This window comes from Phasianus colchicus, chromosome 4, assembly GCF_987193195.1.
Source record: "Phasianus colchicus chromosome 4, bPhaCol1.hap1.1, whole genome shotgun sequence".
Lineage (NCBI taxonomy): Eukaryota > Metazoa > Chordata > Aves > Galliformes > Phasianidae > Phasianus > Phasianus colchicus.
This window is the reverse complement of record NC_143439.1, coordinates 56,391,620-56,407,901: the sequence shown is the minus strand read 5'-3', so window position 1 is coordinate 56,407,901 and position 16,282 is coordinate 56,391,620. Positions and strand designations below refer to the sequence as shown.

Below are 16,282 nucleotides of genomic sequence, written 5' to 3'. Positions count from 1 at the left end.
GTAGTGTGAAAAAGTACCCCCATTAATCATTAGCTCATTTAAAGAGCTTTACACAATTTGAGCAAAGAATATATGAGAGTCACTGAAATAACTCTATATTCATTATGAAGTAGATGAGCTTATTGATAAAGAGGAAGAATATTGTTGTGTTGACCAATAAGGAATTTTACAGTAAATTAATAGACTGTATCAGTAAAATCAGAGATTTACTTAGTACAGCATTTTGATTATTTTTCATTCTTTCCAATTGTTTCTTTCTTTTAATTAGATTGCCACAGATGAAGACAGTGGGATCCTGCTCTACAAAGGCGATAAGGATCATATAGCAGTAGAGCTGTACCGTGGTAGAGTAAGGGTCAGTTATGACACAGGATCTTATCCAGCCTCTGCTATTTACAGGTAAAGCTAGATTTAAAAAAGAATAATAAAACCTAACTGGAACAAAAGATGTATTAATTATAACTCAAAGTCATATATTTTGAATAGATAGTTAAATACATTCAAACGAATGTATTGTCAGACATTTTGTAATTAAAACATACTGCCAGAATACGTGATTTTTCTCGGAAGGTAACTCTCATGAGTCAGCATGAGATATATCAAATATATTATTTGATCCATTAAAACCGAGTAGAAGTTGGCTTCCAGTAGAATATATATATGTTTGTGTAAAACTCACATGTGAAAGTGTTATATTTATTTTTTTTTTCCCAAGATGTTACTGCCAAATAATTTCCAAGTGTGCAGGGTAAAGTGCAGAACTATACTGCACAAGCAGAAATGAAATGGCAGTTTTTCTTCTTTTCTGTGTTAGGCATAAAAAGTGAGACTTTTCCCTGGCAGTGGAAGAGAAAGCTAAAAATTTGATTCTAAAAAAGTCACCATCCTTGAAAAATAAATGGTTTTTGTTCCCAGAGTCATCAAGAGACAGAATCCACATCTGTTTCTGTAGTATAGTTTTTCAGCTGTTTTAAGTGAAATTTATCTGATTCTCTGAAAAAAAAATATTACCTGAATTTTCCAGGAGATTTTATATCTCTCATTTCAAGAATTTACAGAAAGACATTGCAAGCATGAGCAAAAAAACAACAGGGATCACCTCTTCTCCTTAATCTGCCCTATTGTTGCTATAAACCCATTCAGAAGTAATTGGGAAGTTTTGAATGAGTTTTCCCTCAGTCTTGTTTTCTTCTGTAATTACAACTCTTACATTGTAAAACTTTATCTAGTGCTTATTTGTTTGCTGGAGATTGTACTTAGCTGACATTGTTCTGTATTCTATTAGGGATATAACATTGAAAATACATTGTTTTTAGAAATGATTGCACTTAATATAAAATCAAAAGTTTACATTTATGTATGCTAAACTTTGGTAGGTAGTAGCATCATGGGAACTGTGTTTTCTAGTAGATTACTGAAAACATTCCACAGGAAAAAAAAAAAACAAACATTTCTGTATAATATAATACAAAGATGTTTAGTAAAATCATAGACTTTTACAGTAAACATCTTAAGATTGTTTCTATTTTCTAATGCAGTGTATGATTTATGACTTTGTTTACAGTTCCATGGAATGGTTTAACATGTAGAAATAGTAACTGTCTTTTCATTATATAAATTAAAATACAGAAAACAGACTCTATAGAAGATTTAAGTATTTAACACGAATGTAATGTTGCCAAAATAATAAGACAAGTGGTACCTCACTGAGCAAAGATGAGATATCTAAAACAGAAACCAAGATAAGTGTGTGTGTGTGTATATATATATATATATATATATATATGTATGTATATACAGCTAATAGATTCAAACAGAAGTTTTGTTATATAAATGGTAGTTAAGAAATGGTGTGTTCAGAAGGACTCAAATGGGAACTATAAAGCCTGCAGAAATGCTTGTGGTAGGAGCAAAACAGTTACAAACAGATGACTTATTCATGATAAATACAGAGAATGAACAGTAACAGTAGTCTAGCTGTGTAGAGTGAATGAAACTGCTTTGCCAGTGGGATTTTACTGAAGAAAGAGCCATAATCCCAAAAGCAGTCAATCTGAGTAACAACATGAGATGATGATGGTGCCTAGACCAATAAATAACATTAATTGATTGGGGATGTTTTGTTTGAGAAAAGTTGAACCACTTCAATTTTGTTCTATCTGGGCACCAATTTTAAAATATTAAATGTTTTTTGTGTGTGTGGTTTTTTTTGTTTTTGGTTTTTTTTTTTCCATAAAAAGAAACCTATTTGTTCTATAAAGCCATTTGCATCATATATTTACTGGGAAAATATGAATGTTTCTTCTTGAATTACTATTCTTATACAGAGCTCCAGAAGCCTTAAATCAATTTTTCTTAGAGCTTTCCGCTAGGATCTGTGCAATTCACTCTTTATTCTCCAGTGGGAAATGTGCTAGAAGTAATGCAAGTGCATTGGCAGGAACCATTGCACAAATATGCTTTGTGTTTAGTTCCCCTTTAATTTAAACCACCCTTACCTAGGAGGGCTCCTCTTTCTGCAGTAATTTTTTTCTTAACCAGTAAAACAGGTAAAACTAGAAGCTTTTAATAATCACTCTTAAGAGAGATGCATTCCCTTTCCACATTGTTTTATACATCCCTAGAATGACCTCCTGCTATAAAAACATGTGTTTTGTGTTGCTCTCATCCTTGTAAATACGATAGTGTGAAAGGTCCTTAAGTTGTAAAGTGGTGTTAGCTGCCTTGGAATAAGAACATTATATTAGGGTTTCTTGTTTACTTAAGTCACAAAGTCACATCCATTTTTATTTCTTGACGCAACTCTTTTTTTCTAGATTCATTGAAATGTGTTAAATATGTTAATCCTGGCAGATTTCTTGTTGCTTGATCACAGCAAACAACTTAATAAATTGAATAGATCATACATTTTAGAAATATTGAACTTTGGCCTGTTTCTTTCCCACATGGAACCTCTCAGTCATTCCTCCTCCTCCGCATTCCCAAAAAGTGCTTATTCTGCCAGTGTCTGCACTGTGCATTTGCATTTTTATGTAGACCTAAGTTTATTTAAAGCATCATGCTACTATGCAGAACTTGTATCCTTACTGGTCTGGGCCTGGATAGCTGAAGTTGGTAATAAATAGCTGAGAAGCTGCTTAATGTGTCACAGCTGTAAACAACTATGTGAGCACTTCTGAACTGTTCCAGGAAAATAGCAGTTAGGTTAATTAAAGCGTCACTAAGGATGTTAAAAGGTAATTTGTTTGATTTTTGCCCTGAGATTTAGGAAGCTAATCCTTTTCAACTATACTGCTTTTCTAATGAGAAGAGCTCACTGTCTGTAAGTCTGTTCTGTCCATCTCAGACTAACATCATACAATTGGTTCATTTAAATTACTTTTCAAAGGCTTAAGCTAACTTGTTTGATGGTATTCTGAAGCAAATAGATGCTGTCATGGGAATGGTAATAATGTCTGGTCCCTGGACTACAGCTTATTGTCATAACTTCCATCCAGTCATACATTTAGCTCCCAACTCTCCAGTCGAAAATGAGCTAGAAGTAATTTAAGTACAATGATATATTCAGTCCCAGAACTATTGAGTTCTGGGACCTTTCTCTCTGATGTACTTAAACTGTGTTTAAATATTCACTGTGTAATATCGAGGTCACTAAGCACTGACAGACGTTTCTTGTGCTTAGTAACATTAATGTGTAGGTTTGTGCTTGCATAGCATATGCACCATGCTTGAAACAAGCCTTCTCTGCTTGATGTGCTTCAGGCATTTTCCTACTAGTGGGTTTGTATTCTGTGAGTAAGCAGAAGGAAATGGTGTACAAAGGCAAGAAAACAAAAAAACTTATAGTGCAAGCCATAAGTTGAACACAGAAATAACCAGGCCTGATAACACAATACAAATTATTTTATTGCTAGCATCAGTAGAGCTGCTTGGATCAGTGATATGATTTTGTCTGGCAGGACTCAGATTAGACGCAGTTCCATATTCCATTAAACTAAGTTTATATATCACTGGAGTCAAACTCATTCATTCCTACTTGCAGAATATGTAAACTCACCACTGTGCAACATGTAGGATAGGATACACAAACACATGGAGATAAATAAGATCTCTGCACAAAGCCAAAGTTTTTGTGTGTTTGGCTTCCTGCCTAGGAAATGTAGTTCAACTTTTTAGAATATCAGCTGTTACACAGTACATGATTTGATAAGAATGAATAAAAATTGGCTATTAGTAATTTCAAAACGTATTACTAATAGAGTGTTATTGAAGGGTTATTACACTGTGTTAGCTCTTATGCATGCATGCAGTTAAATCTAGCTTTCTGGAAACTCTTGAAAAAGTTTTATTCTGAAGCTGTGTTAACTGTCAAAGAGAAAGAAGATCAAAATCATTCTAACCAGAGCATCAACTGTTTCAAATTAATGTTTATTTTGCAGTGTGGAAACTATTAATGATGGCAATTTCCACATTGTGGAGCTGCTAGCCATGGATCAGATTCTGTCTTTGTCTATTGATGGAGGAAGCCCCAAGATAATTACCAATTTGTCCAAGCAGTCCACTTTGAATTTCGATTCTCCACTGTATGTCGGAGGTAAGAGGATCTTACTGCTTCTACAAATAGTATTGATTAATTTGACTGGTAATATCTGTTAATAAACATATGGTAGGAGACTCATTCATAAAGACAACACCTGAAAAAGAAACGTGAGCTGAGCCGTTATCTCAATAGATTCAGTTTTAAAAAATAGTATTGGCAGAGTGGCTAGTAGCTTAAAAATAAAAAATGTCCTTCTACCTAGAATTTAGTTGAAGAATAAAGCATGTCTTCATAAACTACATCTGTTGTCAGTCAGTTTATCTTATAAACCAAGTAACAAAAGCCTCAGTTGCAAATAATGAGGGATGAGATGAATTTTGTCTCTTTCCCACTCTGTCCTGTAAACACTTTTTTTTTTTTTTTCATCAAATCTTTCTGTATTTGGTTATTGTCTCCTCCCATCTAAAATGAAAAGAAGTACAAGATAAAATTCAACATTAGTCGTATTCCTCATACTAGCAGAGAAATGAGTATCATCACATATATGAATTGCCTTTAAAATTCCGTTATACCACAGATCTTCAAAGGAGGGAAAGTCCTATATTCAAATAAGACACTGTGTGCTTGCTTACTTGTATTGTCAACATCCATTTGTTGTTTAATGACTGCTAAGAATATTGAGATGAGTGCAGAAAGATTGCCCTGTCTGTTATGGGCATCTACTAATGAAATGATTCTGTACATCCAAGTGCAGACATTCCTTTTGTTCAGTGTTAACACGTATGATTTATGACATACAGTTCTCTTGCTTCTTCACCTGACAGGTGTGTATTCATTAGAAGACATATTAACCTGTGTAATCATCATGAATTATCAGAAGAAACAATTTTTAGAAATGACTTTTTCCTCCAGTGGTCTGGTTCCTAAGAGCAGGAGTCTCTTTCAACCTACAACATATGCTTTAGAGTTATCCTGTGTTGCCTCTATTTCCGTTCTTCACATTCAGGCTCCAAGCAGAAAATCCTTCCAGCTGTCATAGAAAATGTTAATCCAAAACAGAATGAAAGCTGCTATCAGGAGCACATTATTATTATTGTAGAGCAAAAAAACAGTAGACATATACTCATCTGTTAAACTTTTATGTTCTCTATCTGTACTTGTATGTTTGTTATCTTTAAAATTTTTGAGCCAGTTAAAATCCACTCTTTTTTTGTTATTTTACTTATCTTTTTAGATTCATTCATTTTTTTCATAGTCTATCTAGAATTTTTGAAGAATTTGATCACACATATCCTTCAGTTACGAACTCAAATTCTCACTAGAATTCTTGGCAGTGTTCTTATCTTTGCCAAAGTCTTAGTTTGACACCTATACCATCATGTAACTTACACTTGCTCTTATCACCTTTCTGTTAAAATGGCATTTCTGGTAAGCATCACCTCAGCTGGCACGATGAATGAAATTCAGACTTGACAGCAAGCCCTTTTACCCCTCTCTCTTTTTTTTTTTTTTTATGAAGTTATTCTTGGGTGACAATTATTTTGGTCGGTTGGGAATCCATAATTTGATCTAATTTTTACAGAAACAAGTTACTTTATGCAACTTTTTAAATATTTTTTCAACTGTATGTCTTTTTTGAGGTCAGACTGCACATATTGATATTTTCAGTCTATCTGTAACAATTCCCAGTATATCATATTGAAAGCTCATGGCTTTTGGTCAGAAGCCCAAAGGGACAAACCTTCTTCTCAAAAAGTCTTTAATGGAGCCACAGACTTCAATGATACTTCACATTTTTCTTTCAGAAATTAGAGCACATTTTTGTCAATTGTTTGTGGCACCTTGTTTCAGAGAAGTCCCTATTTCTGACACAGACACAGCATCAACAGCTTTTCATTTGCAGGCACTCTGCTCTAACAGTGTTTTAATGAGATGGTCATTTTAACAGCGTTATTGTATTGCTGTTATCTAGTAAGATGGTAAGATGCTCTTACCATCTGCCATCTTCAGCAGTAAATTTTGTAATTTACCTGTAGCGGGTTTCTGTGACAAAATACTTCAAGGAGGAGGAAGGAGGAGAACAATGCCAAAGCTACAACCTTTCAGAAAATTCAGCTGAAATATGTCGGCATCATTTCTGTGGCAGATATTTTGCAACTGATAAAAGAACCTTTGTCTAAAACTTGCCAGACAAATATTTTTTAAGAAAATGAGCAGCATTTGCACACCATTTGCCCTTCTAACACTTTTGAAAATGTGGCTAATAGTTTGAGAAAATGGAAATTAATGATAGTTTGCAGTTTGAGTTCTTTAATATAATAGTTCCCAGCCTATGTTACTGAGCTGATGAGATCAGAGAACATTATGCTCTTAAGCAGTATAGATACAATAGTATTCATTTATATCATCACTGAAAAGTAGCCTGATAAAATTACAATAACCTCTAAATGAAAGGCAAAAGTACTTCATTCCGTTGTATGGTTCCACATTATTCTTAACTACTCATTCTGAGAAGCTACATAAAAGCATTAGATCTATCAGATTACATGGTTAAGGAGAAAGGATGCAGGACATCAGCTCTTTAGTTGTTATGTCACTAAGTAGTGGTGTTAATACTGCTAATTTTGCCTATGAATACACCTGTGCAGCTAATAACTTAATTTTTTTTAGATAAACAAATTGTTTTTTTAATGCTCAATACACTGTATCCCAACTCCAAATCAATGACCTGCTGTTTCTGAATTCTTCAGGATCTGAACATCTTGATACGTGATTTTTGTTTTTTAAATATTTTGCTTTTTAAAGATTCAGATAGTGTACCATCCCAGACTTAATTGCATTGGGTCAAACAGTCATGTATCTGACTTTTCACCAATTGCAAGCTTCCTGTATGAACTCCTACATCCATCACTTTAGCTGACACTAAAGGCATGTTGTTTTGCAGTTGGTTTGCATGCATGCTTGACAACCAGGACAATTTCCAAATACAAGTTCATTACTCATCCCTGTAGGCTGAATATCAAAGATAATTACATAGGGAGAAGCATAATTTTTAAAATGTCTTTAAAAACAGGGAATGTGGTATAGAAAACTGTACCAAAAATTGCATTGATTATTTGCTGTTATTAATTTCCTAGGCATGCCTGTGAAAAATAACATTGCAGCCTTACGCCAGTCTCCAGGACAGAATGGCACAAGCTTCCATGGCTGCATCCGTAATCTGTATATCAATAGCGAACTCCAGGACTTCAGAAATGTGCCACTGCAAGTGGGAATTCTGCCAGGTTGCGAGCCTTGTCACAAGAAAGTTTGTGTGCATGGAACATGCCATGCTACCAGCCAGTCAAGCTTTTCTTGTGAGTGTGAAGGAGGATGGACTGGACCCCTCTGTGATCAACAAACTAATGACCCGTGTCTCGGAAATAAGTATGTCCTTCCTCAAATCAGAGCTGTAGTGTAATATGTATATAATTTTCCTCTTATGTTTTTTTTTTTTTCCATACAATTTTACAGTTCAGTAAGAAACAAAATATGCTGGACATGTAAAAGTGAAAACAGCATCCAAGTTAACTTAAACTTAATTAAAAAAAAAATGTAGGGGAGCAGATAAACACATCACCCAGAAGTTCTGCCTAAAGCCATAATGTGGGATATGATTGGACTCTTTGCTCTTAATGCAGTTCTGACTAGTTCTGTAATGAATTACACAGATGCAAGTGCAGCTATTGGTATGAAGTTTGATACAAAAGTCATTTGGAGGAATTTGCCAAGTGGAAAAAGGCTACTTCTTATCAGAAAGTACCTTTCTTATTGTTAGTGTGTTTATTTAATTCTTATTATTTAATGTCTTATTATTTAATTTTTTTTTTTTTAAACTTATCCAATCCGATATTTCTACAATAACCCCACATTTTGGCTAAAAAGGAGATTTCTACCTTTATGGTAAACTTCTGCTTAAGTACATGTGTGTTAATTCTTCTCACAGACTTAACTAGAACATTTTCAGTTGGATGTTTTAAGTATGTTTATACAGCTGGTCTTGTGTGTGTATATATATGTGTGCATCTATATACAGATAGATATAGATACATAAATATACATATATGAAGTATTTATATGTGTGTTCATCTTATAAATAGTGACATGCTCAATTTCTTGGTTCATGATCTCCCAGCACAAAAAGATCAGAAACTTCAGAAGTTCACAGTCCTTTGGGATGTGTTGGTCATGTGCAATAAGATGCCATTCAGTTGACCTTTACCACTGTCCTTACCGCATTTTTTTTTCCAAAGGGCCTGTTAGGTTTTTTTTCAGTGCTCTGATCTACATAATTTTTTAACTTTTGAGGACCAGTGCTCTAACTCTTCCTGGAGATTCTAATAAGATGATTTTCAAATGCCATATAAAGAGATGTTTAAGTGATGTTTTGACACAGCGTGCATTGGGAGTCTCACCTTTTAATGCTTTATACACTAATGAGGGTGCTTTGTTTACACTGTTTACAGATTGTTTCAGAGCTATCAATGTTTGAACTCTTCCCAGAGCCATAGCAGTGAAATTTTGAGAGATCATTGCAGCACTAAGTTGTTTATGAGTCTTTTTTTCTTATGCTGTCCTCTTTCACAGTATCTTAATAGAAAGAATGGAAGTCACAGCAGGTTAAAAAATATAAATGCTGAATCTAAGTCTCTTACATCTATTTTATACTTCAGTAGCCAAAACCAATGCGGAACTGTACCATCAAGTGAATTCTAAGAATTTCTTCAAAGTATCTTTGTAATAGATTCTGTATGGATTTTTGCAACTGAACACAAGTCTGAATGTTTCTTGTAGTGAATTACAAAACTTGGCAAGTATCAGATACATACAATTTGGAATTTCTTTCAAGGATGAAATTAAGTGAGAAAAACAGTAGTAGTTTGCTAGTTCTTGCAAATACTGTTTTTGATTCAGTTGTATACAGTGCTGTGAGCTTTTAAGAGAGAAAGACAAACCAAAAACTATTTCTTTGGAATGATGCAGGTTTTCATTGTTCTTTTGTTCCTGGGGAATTTTTCTATTTCCTGATGCATCTCTTAAATCCTGTCTGATAAATAGATGCCTTTTTTTCCACCTAGTGCAATATAATGTTCCATTTTATCTGTAAACAGAATCGTCATTGTGATCTGTTTTGGAAATTTAGAGAATCTCTTAGGGGTCTTGCACACCATGAAAAAGCTTAAGGCTTTGATTTATTTTATGTAAACCTAGGTGTTTGAGTTAGGAACATACTGACCAAAGATTGCTCTCAAGTCAGTAAAGGAAGAAACAGTTCTTGGAAGTAAAATAGACTTCATGTGGTTTAATAACCTTATGGACAAACTTGTTTCTCTTCATGAGTGTGTAGGGAGCTTATGGCAATTATAAATCTAACGAATGCCTGACATAGGTACTAAAATTAGATAAGCTGAAACTGTGCCTGAGAGTTTGCACTTAGCTTGATGTTCCTTTCAGTGCAGTCTGAAGATGAAATTTAGGGCTTCAAAGAACAGGTGGAAGGAAAAGTGAGAGAATTGGCATTAGCTAAGATTTAATCATCTTTAAGTCAAGTAAAACTCTACCAAAAATCCTGACACAGATTGGTTTGATATCTGAAACAGCCTGTATAGAATATGACACGATGTCAGTGTTGCCTGAGTAGCTTCAAAGATCAGGTGTCCACAGTGTGCTTTTTTTGTGAGTGGTAAACACAAGGAAGACTAAATGAAAACTAGCTGCTTTGTGACACTAAGCCTCCAACTTTCAGTTGCTTAATCTAACAGACCTAGAATATCAGACCACAGGAACAATTTTAAATTCTTTAGGAAACATAATTCCTTCAGATGTGCAGAATGGGGAACTTGGAGGTGCTTAAGCTACTAGTTAAGTTTTACATTTGCAGTGTTTAGTCTCTAACTGGATAAGTGAATGGAGGCTGTGTGTTGTGCCTTCCATTTGAATCTCTTCTGATGGGGTTGTCTTGCTGTACTCTTTGTTCTTGTAGTTACACCATGCTAAAGCACGTACACAGAATTAAGCATACAGATAGGTAATTGTAATGTAGCTGTCTTTGCTGAGTGGAACTTGGTGGTGTTTACAAGCTGAAGCAAGCTTCCAGTAGTTCGTTCAGGTTTGTTGAACTTAAAATGTGTTGTGCAGTCTTTGCAGTTTTACCAAATTTCTTATGGTATTGAAGGAGTAGAGTACAAAGCAGAAAGTTACTAGAAATACAGACTATGTTACATGCAAAATTTATAAATTAGATGTTCTTAACAGTGCTTTTTTTTTACTGTGAAATGACATCTTTTTCTTCCAAACTGAAACGAAGTATTTTGTTTTCAATCAAATACAACTTCTTTCTCATCTGAAGCTTCTCATTTATTTATGTATTTATTTAGGTGGTTGCCACAAACAGCTAAGGAGGCTGAGAGCTCAGAGATCTTACAATATGGAGAGGAGTAACATTAGGGTGAAAGTGACCTTGAGTGTCAGGGTTGCATTTGTCCCTACAGAGGAATCTTTGCTGTCTCCCTAGGAAACAATGTATAGATAGAAGAATTGTGTACCAAGACAGCAGTAAAAGGAAACAATGCTATTTCTAGGAAGAAAGGTATTGACTCTGTGTCACCAAATCAGAAAAGGGAAGTGATTTTATTGCAACTCATTGGTTGTCATTGGTGATGTTTTCATCAGCAGATGAATTCCCCTAATCTTCTGATTACACATAGGAACAGGTAATTAAACATCCTCCTTTTGGGAGACACCACCTCCCTCTCAGAAAACTAAGACAAGCTACATATTCTATATATCACAACTTAGCAAATGCAGCTCAACTCGGAGCCTTTTTGTCTAATGACAAGATTTGAGTTGCCACAAACATTTACAACAGACCAACTGAGAGAGTAGCTGATTAAAAAAACTCAGGTAAGACCTGATAATCTGCAACGTGATCTAGCATGACTTTCTGCACGAGTACTAGCTGAGTACTGCTAGTGCATACATTATGTGGCCATGCTGCTGGCAGTTTTCGGTGCGAACTAATGCATTTGAAGGGGGACATGTTCAGCTTTGAAACCATTGCTTGAATCAGAAGAGTTTTAGCTAAGAAGTGTCTGGCCTGTCTTTGTGCTGGGAGCCCATACTTCATGAGTGACAGTATGATTTTTATTAATGATACAAGAACCAAAATTTCAGGTGAGTAGCCTTTCTCTCTACCTAATTCTAATGGATTACACTTGGACTGAATCTTGCTGTGCTCTTGAAAGCATGCTAAAAATTTAGATAGACAGAAAGTGTTGACTTGAGAAACTGTGGCCTACAAAAGTATTCCATAACACATCTACAGTGGTTGCTTTCTGGTGAGACAGAGTTCTGTAGTGCAGCTTGTTTCGTGTAAAACTGCATACCAATTATAAAACCTTATAAAGCACTTCACTGCATCTCACTGAAAAAGTCTATTAGAAACAAAAGCAATTTCTTCTGAGTACAGTCCAAAGTACTTGTAGTTAATGTTGCTTAGCCTGAACTTTGATGAATAATTTATTTTTATTCTCTTGGGCTTGTTTCCCCTGTAGATGTGTGCATGGTACCTGCTTGCCGATCAATGCGTTTTCATACAGTTGTAAATGCCTGCAGGGACATGGGGGAGTCCTCTGTGATGAAGAGGAAATGCTGTTTAACCCCTGCCAATCCATCAGGTGTAAACATGGCAAATGCAGGCTTTCAGGACTTGGGAAACCATATTGCGAATGCAGCAGCGGATACACGGGGGACAGCTGTGATAAAGGTAAAAAATAAAATTCAAAAGTCATGTTATTATTTTGGTCTCAGAAAAGAGGTTTGTTTTATTAAAGCATGAACAGCCAACAACATTACCAACTTTTTTTTCTCCACAATACACACATTTGTTGCTTTTTTTTTTTTTTTTTTTTTTTTTTTTTTGCCATAAGAATTTATCTCAGTGAGAGAAGAATCAAACTTTTCCCATGAATTTATTTACATTTTGGATATTTTTTCACCAAATGTTTTGCTGTGAAAACTTTTTTTTTTTTGCCTTTATTCAAAAACACATTTTTACTATATTTAACTACTACCTTTTACCTGCTGTATCTTTCTGTATTTATTGTTTCTCTGCCTTCTGCAACTGAGAAGCCAAATCCAATGATTCTGCTCCTAGTTTTATCACAAACTCTACTTTTGACCTCTCAGCTTCAACTGATTTATCACAGCGAATTATGCAGGTGAGATGGATGAAAACAGGATGACTTTTTCCCCTACCTTTTTCCTTTGTCTATCGAAGTTCTCCCTCTCCCTCTCTTTCCCTTACCCCAGATGGCATTTATTTTGTATTGTACGTAGATGTGAATAGAAGAGTATGGTTGTAGAAGTTTTAACAGATGTCTCATTTTTTGCTGGTTTTATACCTCAGTAATTTATGAAGTTAGTGGAATGTAACTTGTATTAAATAACAGATTGAATAATATTAAACTCCAGGTCTAATAAATTAAATTGCATGCTCTCTGAAACATTTTCCTATGATAAACAGAACCAGCTGCTAGCAATGTAAGAACAGAAGATGTGTATTTTTATAAAAAAGAAAAAGATTTAAGCTTCCAATTTTCTTGTCATTGTAATAGCTTTGTATTTATGGTTTACATATACATAATATAAACTTATCTGAAAATAAGAGGTGTAGGAAATAAAACTCAGCATTAATCAAATTATGTTTGATAGAACAACTAGTTTCCATTATGTGTCTGAGCCAAGTAAAATGCCATTTTCAACTGCAATTAGAAAAGGATCATCTTCTTCAGCAACGTCAAACATTCTTTGACCTCTATCTCAGAAGTGTATCCCTTATTTTAAATATTTTTTTCTGCAGAAATCTCTTGTCGAGGGGAACGAATCCGAGATTACTACCAAAAGCAGCAAGGGTATGCTGCGTGCCAGACGACCAAGAAGGTATCGAGACTAGAATGTAAAGGGGGATGTTCAACCGGGCAGTGCTGTGGACCACTAAGGAGCAAGAGACGGAAATACTCTTTTGAATGCACTGATGGGTCGTCATTTGTGGACGAGATTGAAAAAGTGGTGAAGTGTGGCTGTACAAATTGTCCCTCCTAAGTGTTCCTGTCACACTTGTCTTTTGAAAATGTTGTATACTTATTGACCGTGTCGGACTAATTAATGCTTCATAGTGGAAATATTTGAAATATATTGTAAAATACAGAACAGACTTATTTTTATTATGAGAATAAAGACTTTTTCTTCATTTGAAAAAAAGATTCAAGTGCTTGAACTGAGACTTCTCATAACCAAGAGGAGCTTTGAAGAAAAAAAAAAGACCTGGTAACATTACAACAGTGATGGGAAACTTAACTACTTTTAACACGGATTCTTCTTTATAACATGCTGAAGATACACTGACACTATACATACGTGACTTTCAACATAACAGCTCAGAGATGAAATGTTGACCAGAACATGAGTCTTGTTTTTTCATTTTTGTATCAGTATATTTTATTGTCTTGACAGACCATACCAATCGCTTACCTATGGATGAGAATGCATACAGAGATAATAATTGTATGAAGTACATTTTATCTTTCAGAATTATTAAGCATCTTGAGAAGATGAGGTCCCATTTAGTGGATGGGAAATGGGAGATATGAGAATATACTATAATCCTGAAATCTCCTGATGATGTACACTTTTATGTCAGCATGTTAACAAAAGAAGCATACAAAAAGTGTTTATCTGCCCTTTTCCAGTATTAATTTTTTGTAATATAAATGTTTGGGGGATGATGAAAATAGATTATTGATGGATAAATTAGTAATAATATGGATTTCTGTTTCTATGAGTTCTAAAAACAACTCTATACAGTATTCGGTTTCATTGAGAAATATTTATTGTATCGAAGTACATTGTACTTAACCCTCCTAGGTCATCCCTTTTACTGTTTTTCAATGCTTTAATATATATTAATTTATATTTGTCCCAGTATTTTTGTATTTTTTTTTTAAGAAAAAGACTTAAAAATCAGGATTTTTTGCAATAGAACTAACGTAGCATGTCGTCTTGGGGTAAATGTTTTTGGTCTGTTCCTCCCCTTCCTTTTCCCTTTTTCTTTTCCTTAGAATCTGACCACTTGGTGTCACTGAATCTGAAAGTGATGACAATCTGCAGTTTTCACATACAGCAGATATTCAGGACACCTTCCAGGAACCTGTAATGTGTGACAGAAAATGTCTTTTACACTAGATGGCAATTGTAGAGAAATTAATTTTCCCTATATACAGTACTTACAGAAAATGAGATGGCATGTAGAAAATGACATTAGAGGGTAGATCTTTATAAATTAATATTCCCATGGAGTCCTTTATCTTTTTTTTTTATAAAGAAAAAAAGACTGTGCTATCAAGAACTGTGACTTTCCCCAAATAATAAAGCTACTTTACTGCCCTAATGTTCCCCACGTTAACATGTTGCTGCTAAATTATAATGTAGAATTGGTAATCATTAATAGTGGGTTGTGTTCTTCTTTCAGTAAAACCCAGGGTACCCTGTAAAAATGCAGATGTTTTTCAATTTTATTTTATTATTTTTTTTACAAAAAAAAAAAGTTAGATGTACATGTGTAATGCAGTGTGCTTTGTCTTATTTGGACTGATATCAGTAATGCTACTGATGTTTGTAAATTAAACAGATATTTACTTCACTAACTGCTTTTATTTGTATTCTTCTGAAAAATTCAAATTGTCTAACAGCCTTTAATTAAACACTTGTAGTTGCAAGCAGTATTTGGTATAAAGAAAAAAAAAAAGAATTAAACCCAACTCTAGTTCTAGTGTATTCATTGCTGCAAATCTGAAGGAGTTACAATGTAATTATTGCACTTACAGGCAAGGACATCTGAGAATGTCAGTTCCTTAAGAACACAGCAGAACTCATAGCAAAATTAACTAAAAACTTATTTATAAGTGAAATGCACTGGGTGTAAAGGCACGTTAAGTCTATGCTGGTATTTTAATGATTATAAAACTGGCAACTTGGCAGTGTTAAGTAACTTGATTCTTCAGAAAGCTTTATTTTCACTAATTTTGAACTAAGCATTTTAAATTTCAGCAATTAGATGGATTGGATAGGATACTTTAAAAGATTTCACTCCTGTAATATAATTTTTGCATACATTGCTGTATATTTTTCTCAGTCCACCTTAGAAACTGTCTAAATATCGAATGAAACTGCCTTTGACATGAAGCCTTCTTTTTTGTTCCTTTGACTTCTAGTTAATCTTCCTTAAGTATTAGAAGCTTGCAGGAAGAAGTCTTTTTGCAAAGTACTACTTAGCTAGTGTTCTTGGAGAAGCGGTATTACTTCTCTGTGTACAACCAAAATGCTTGTACCAAGTATCTGGAGCTTGACTGCTTTAAGTGCATCAAGGCTGGGATTTTTTTTTTTTTTTTTGGGGGGGGGGGGGAGGGGAGGGGAGGGTTCTAAGCAGCAGCAAAAACTAACAAACAAAAACAAACTTTAAGATTTAATTTCAAATCAAACAAAAAATTTTTGCACCTACAAGTACCTTTCTGGAAGATATAAGGCACTGCATCCAACTGTGGCTTAGAAACTGAAGCATCCCTATATTTTCACCAATGAAAGTCCTTAAGCAGCCACTGTTTATGATGTAGCACAGCTCTGTCATTTCTCAATGGAATGGGTCAT

The 16,282-nt window shown here is 34.5% G+C and overlaps 1 protein-coding gene across 4 annotated transcripts in view; it reads left to right on the top strand.

Annotated features, from left to right (window-relative positions):
- SLIT2 (slit guidance ligand 2) overlaps positions 1-15,350 on the top strand; it is a 244,645-nt gene extending 229,295 nt beyond the window's left edge. For 3 of the 4 annotated variants that reach the window (XM_090139613.1, XM_090139614.1, XM_090139612.1), the window contains 5 exons: positions 269-399; positions 4,440-4,594; positions 7,678-7,966; positions 12,133-12,344; positions 13,440-15,350. In XM_090139613.1, coding sequence (XP_089995739.1) covers positions 269-399; positions 4,440-4,594; positions 7,678-7,966; positions 12,133-12,344; positions 13,440-13,681 — 1,029 coding nt within the window. In that variant the 3' untranslated portion in view covers positions 13,682-15,350. The remainder of the gene's footprint in view (positions 1-268; positions 400-4,439; positions 4,595-7,677; positions 7,967-12,132; positions 12,345-13,439) is intronic. The other variant, XM_090139615.1, reaches the window with a different exon arrangement.
- The last annotated feature ends 932 nt before the right edge of the window (positions 15,351-16,282 follow it).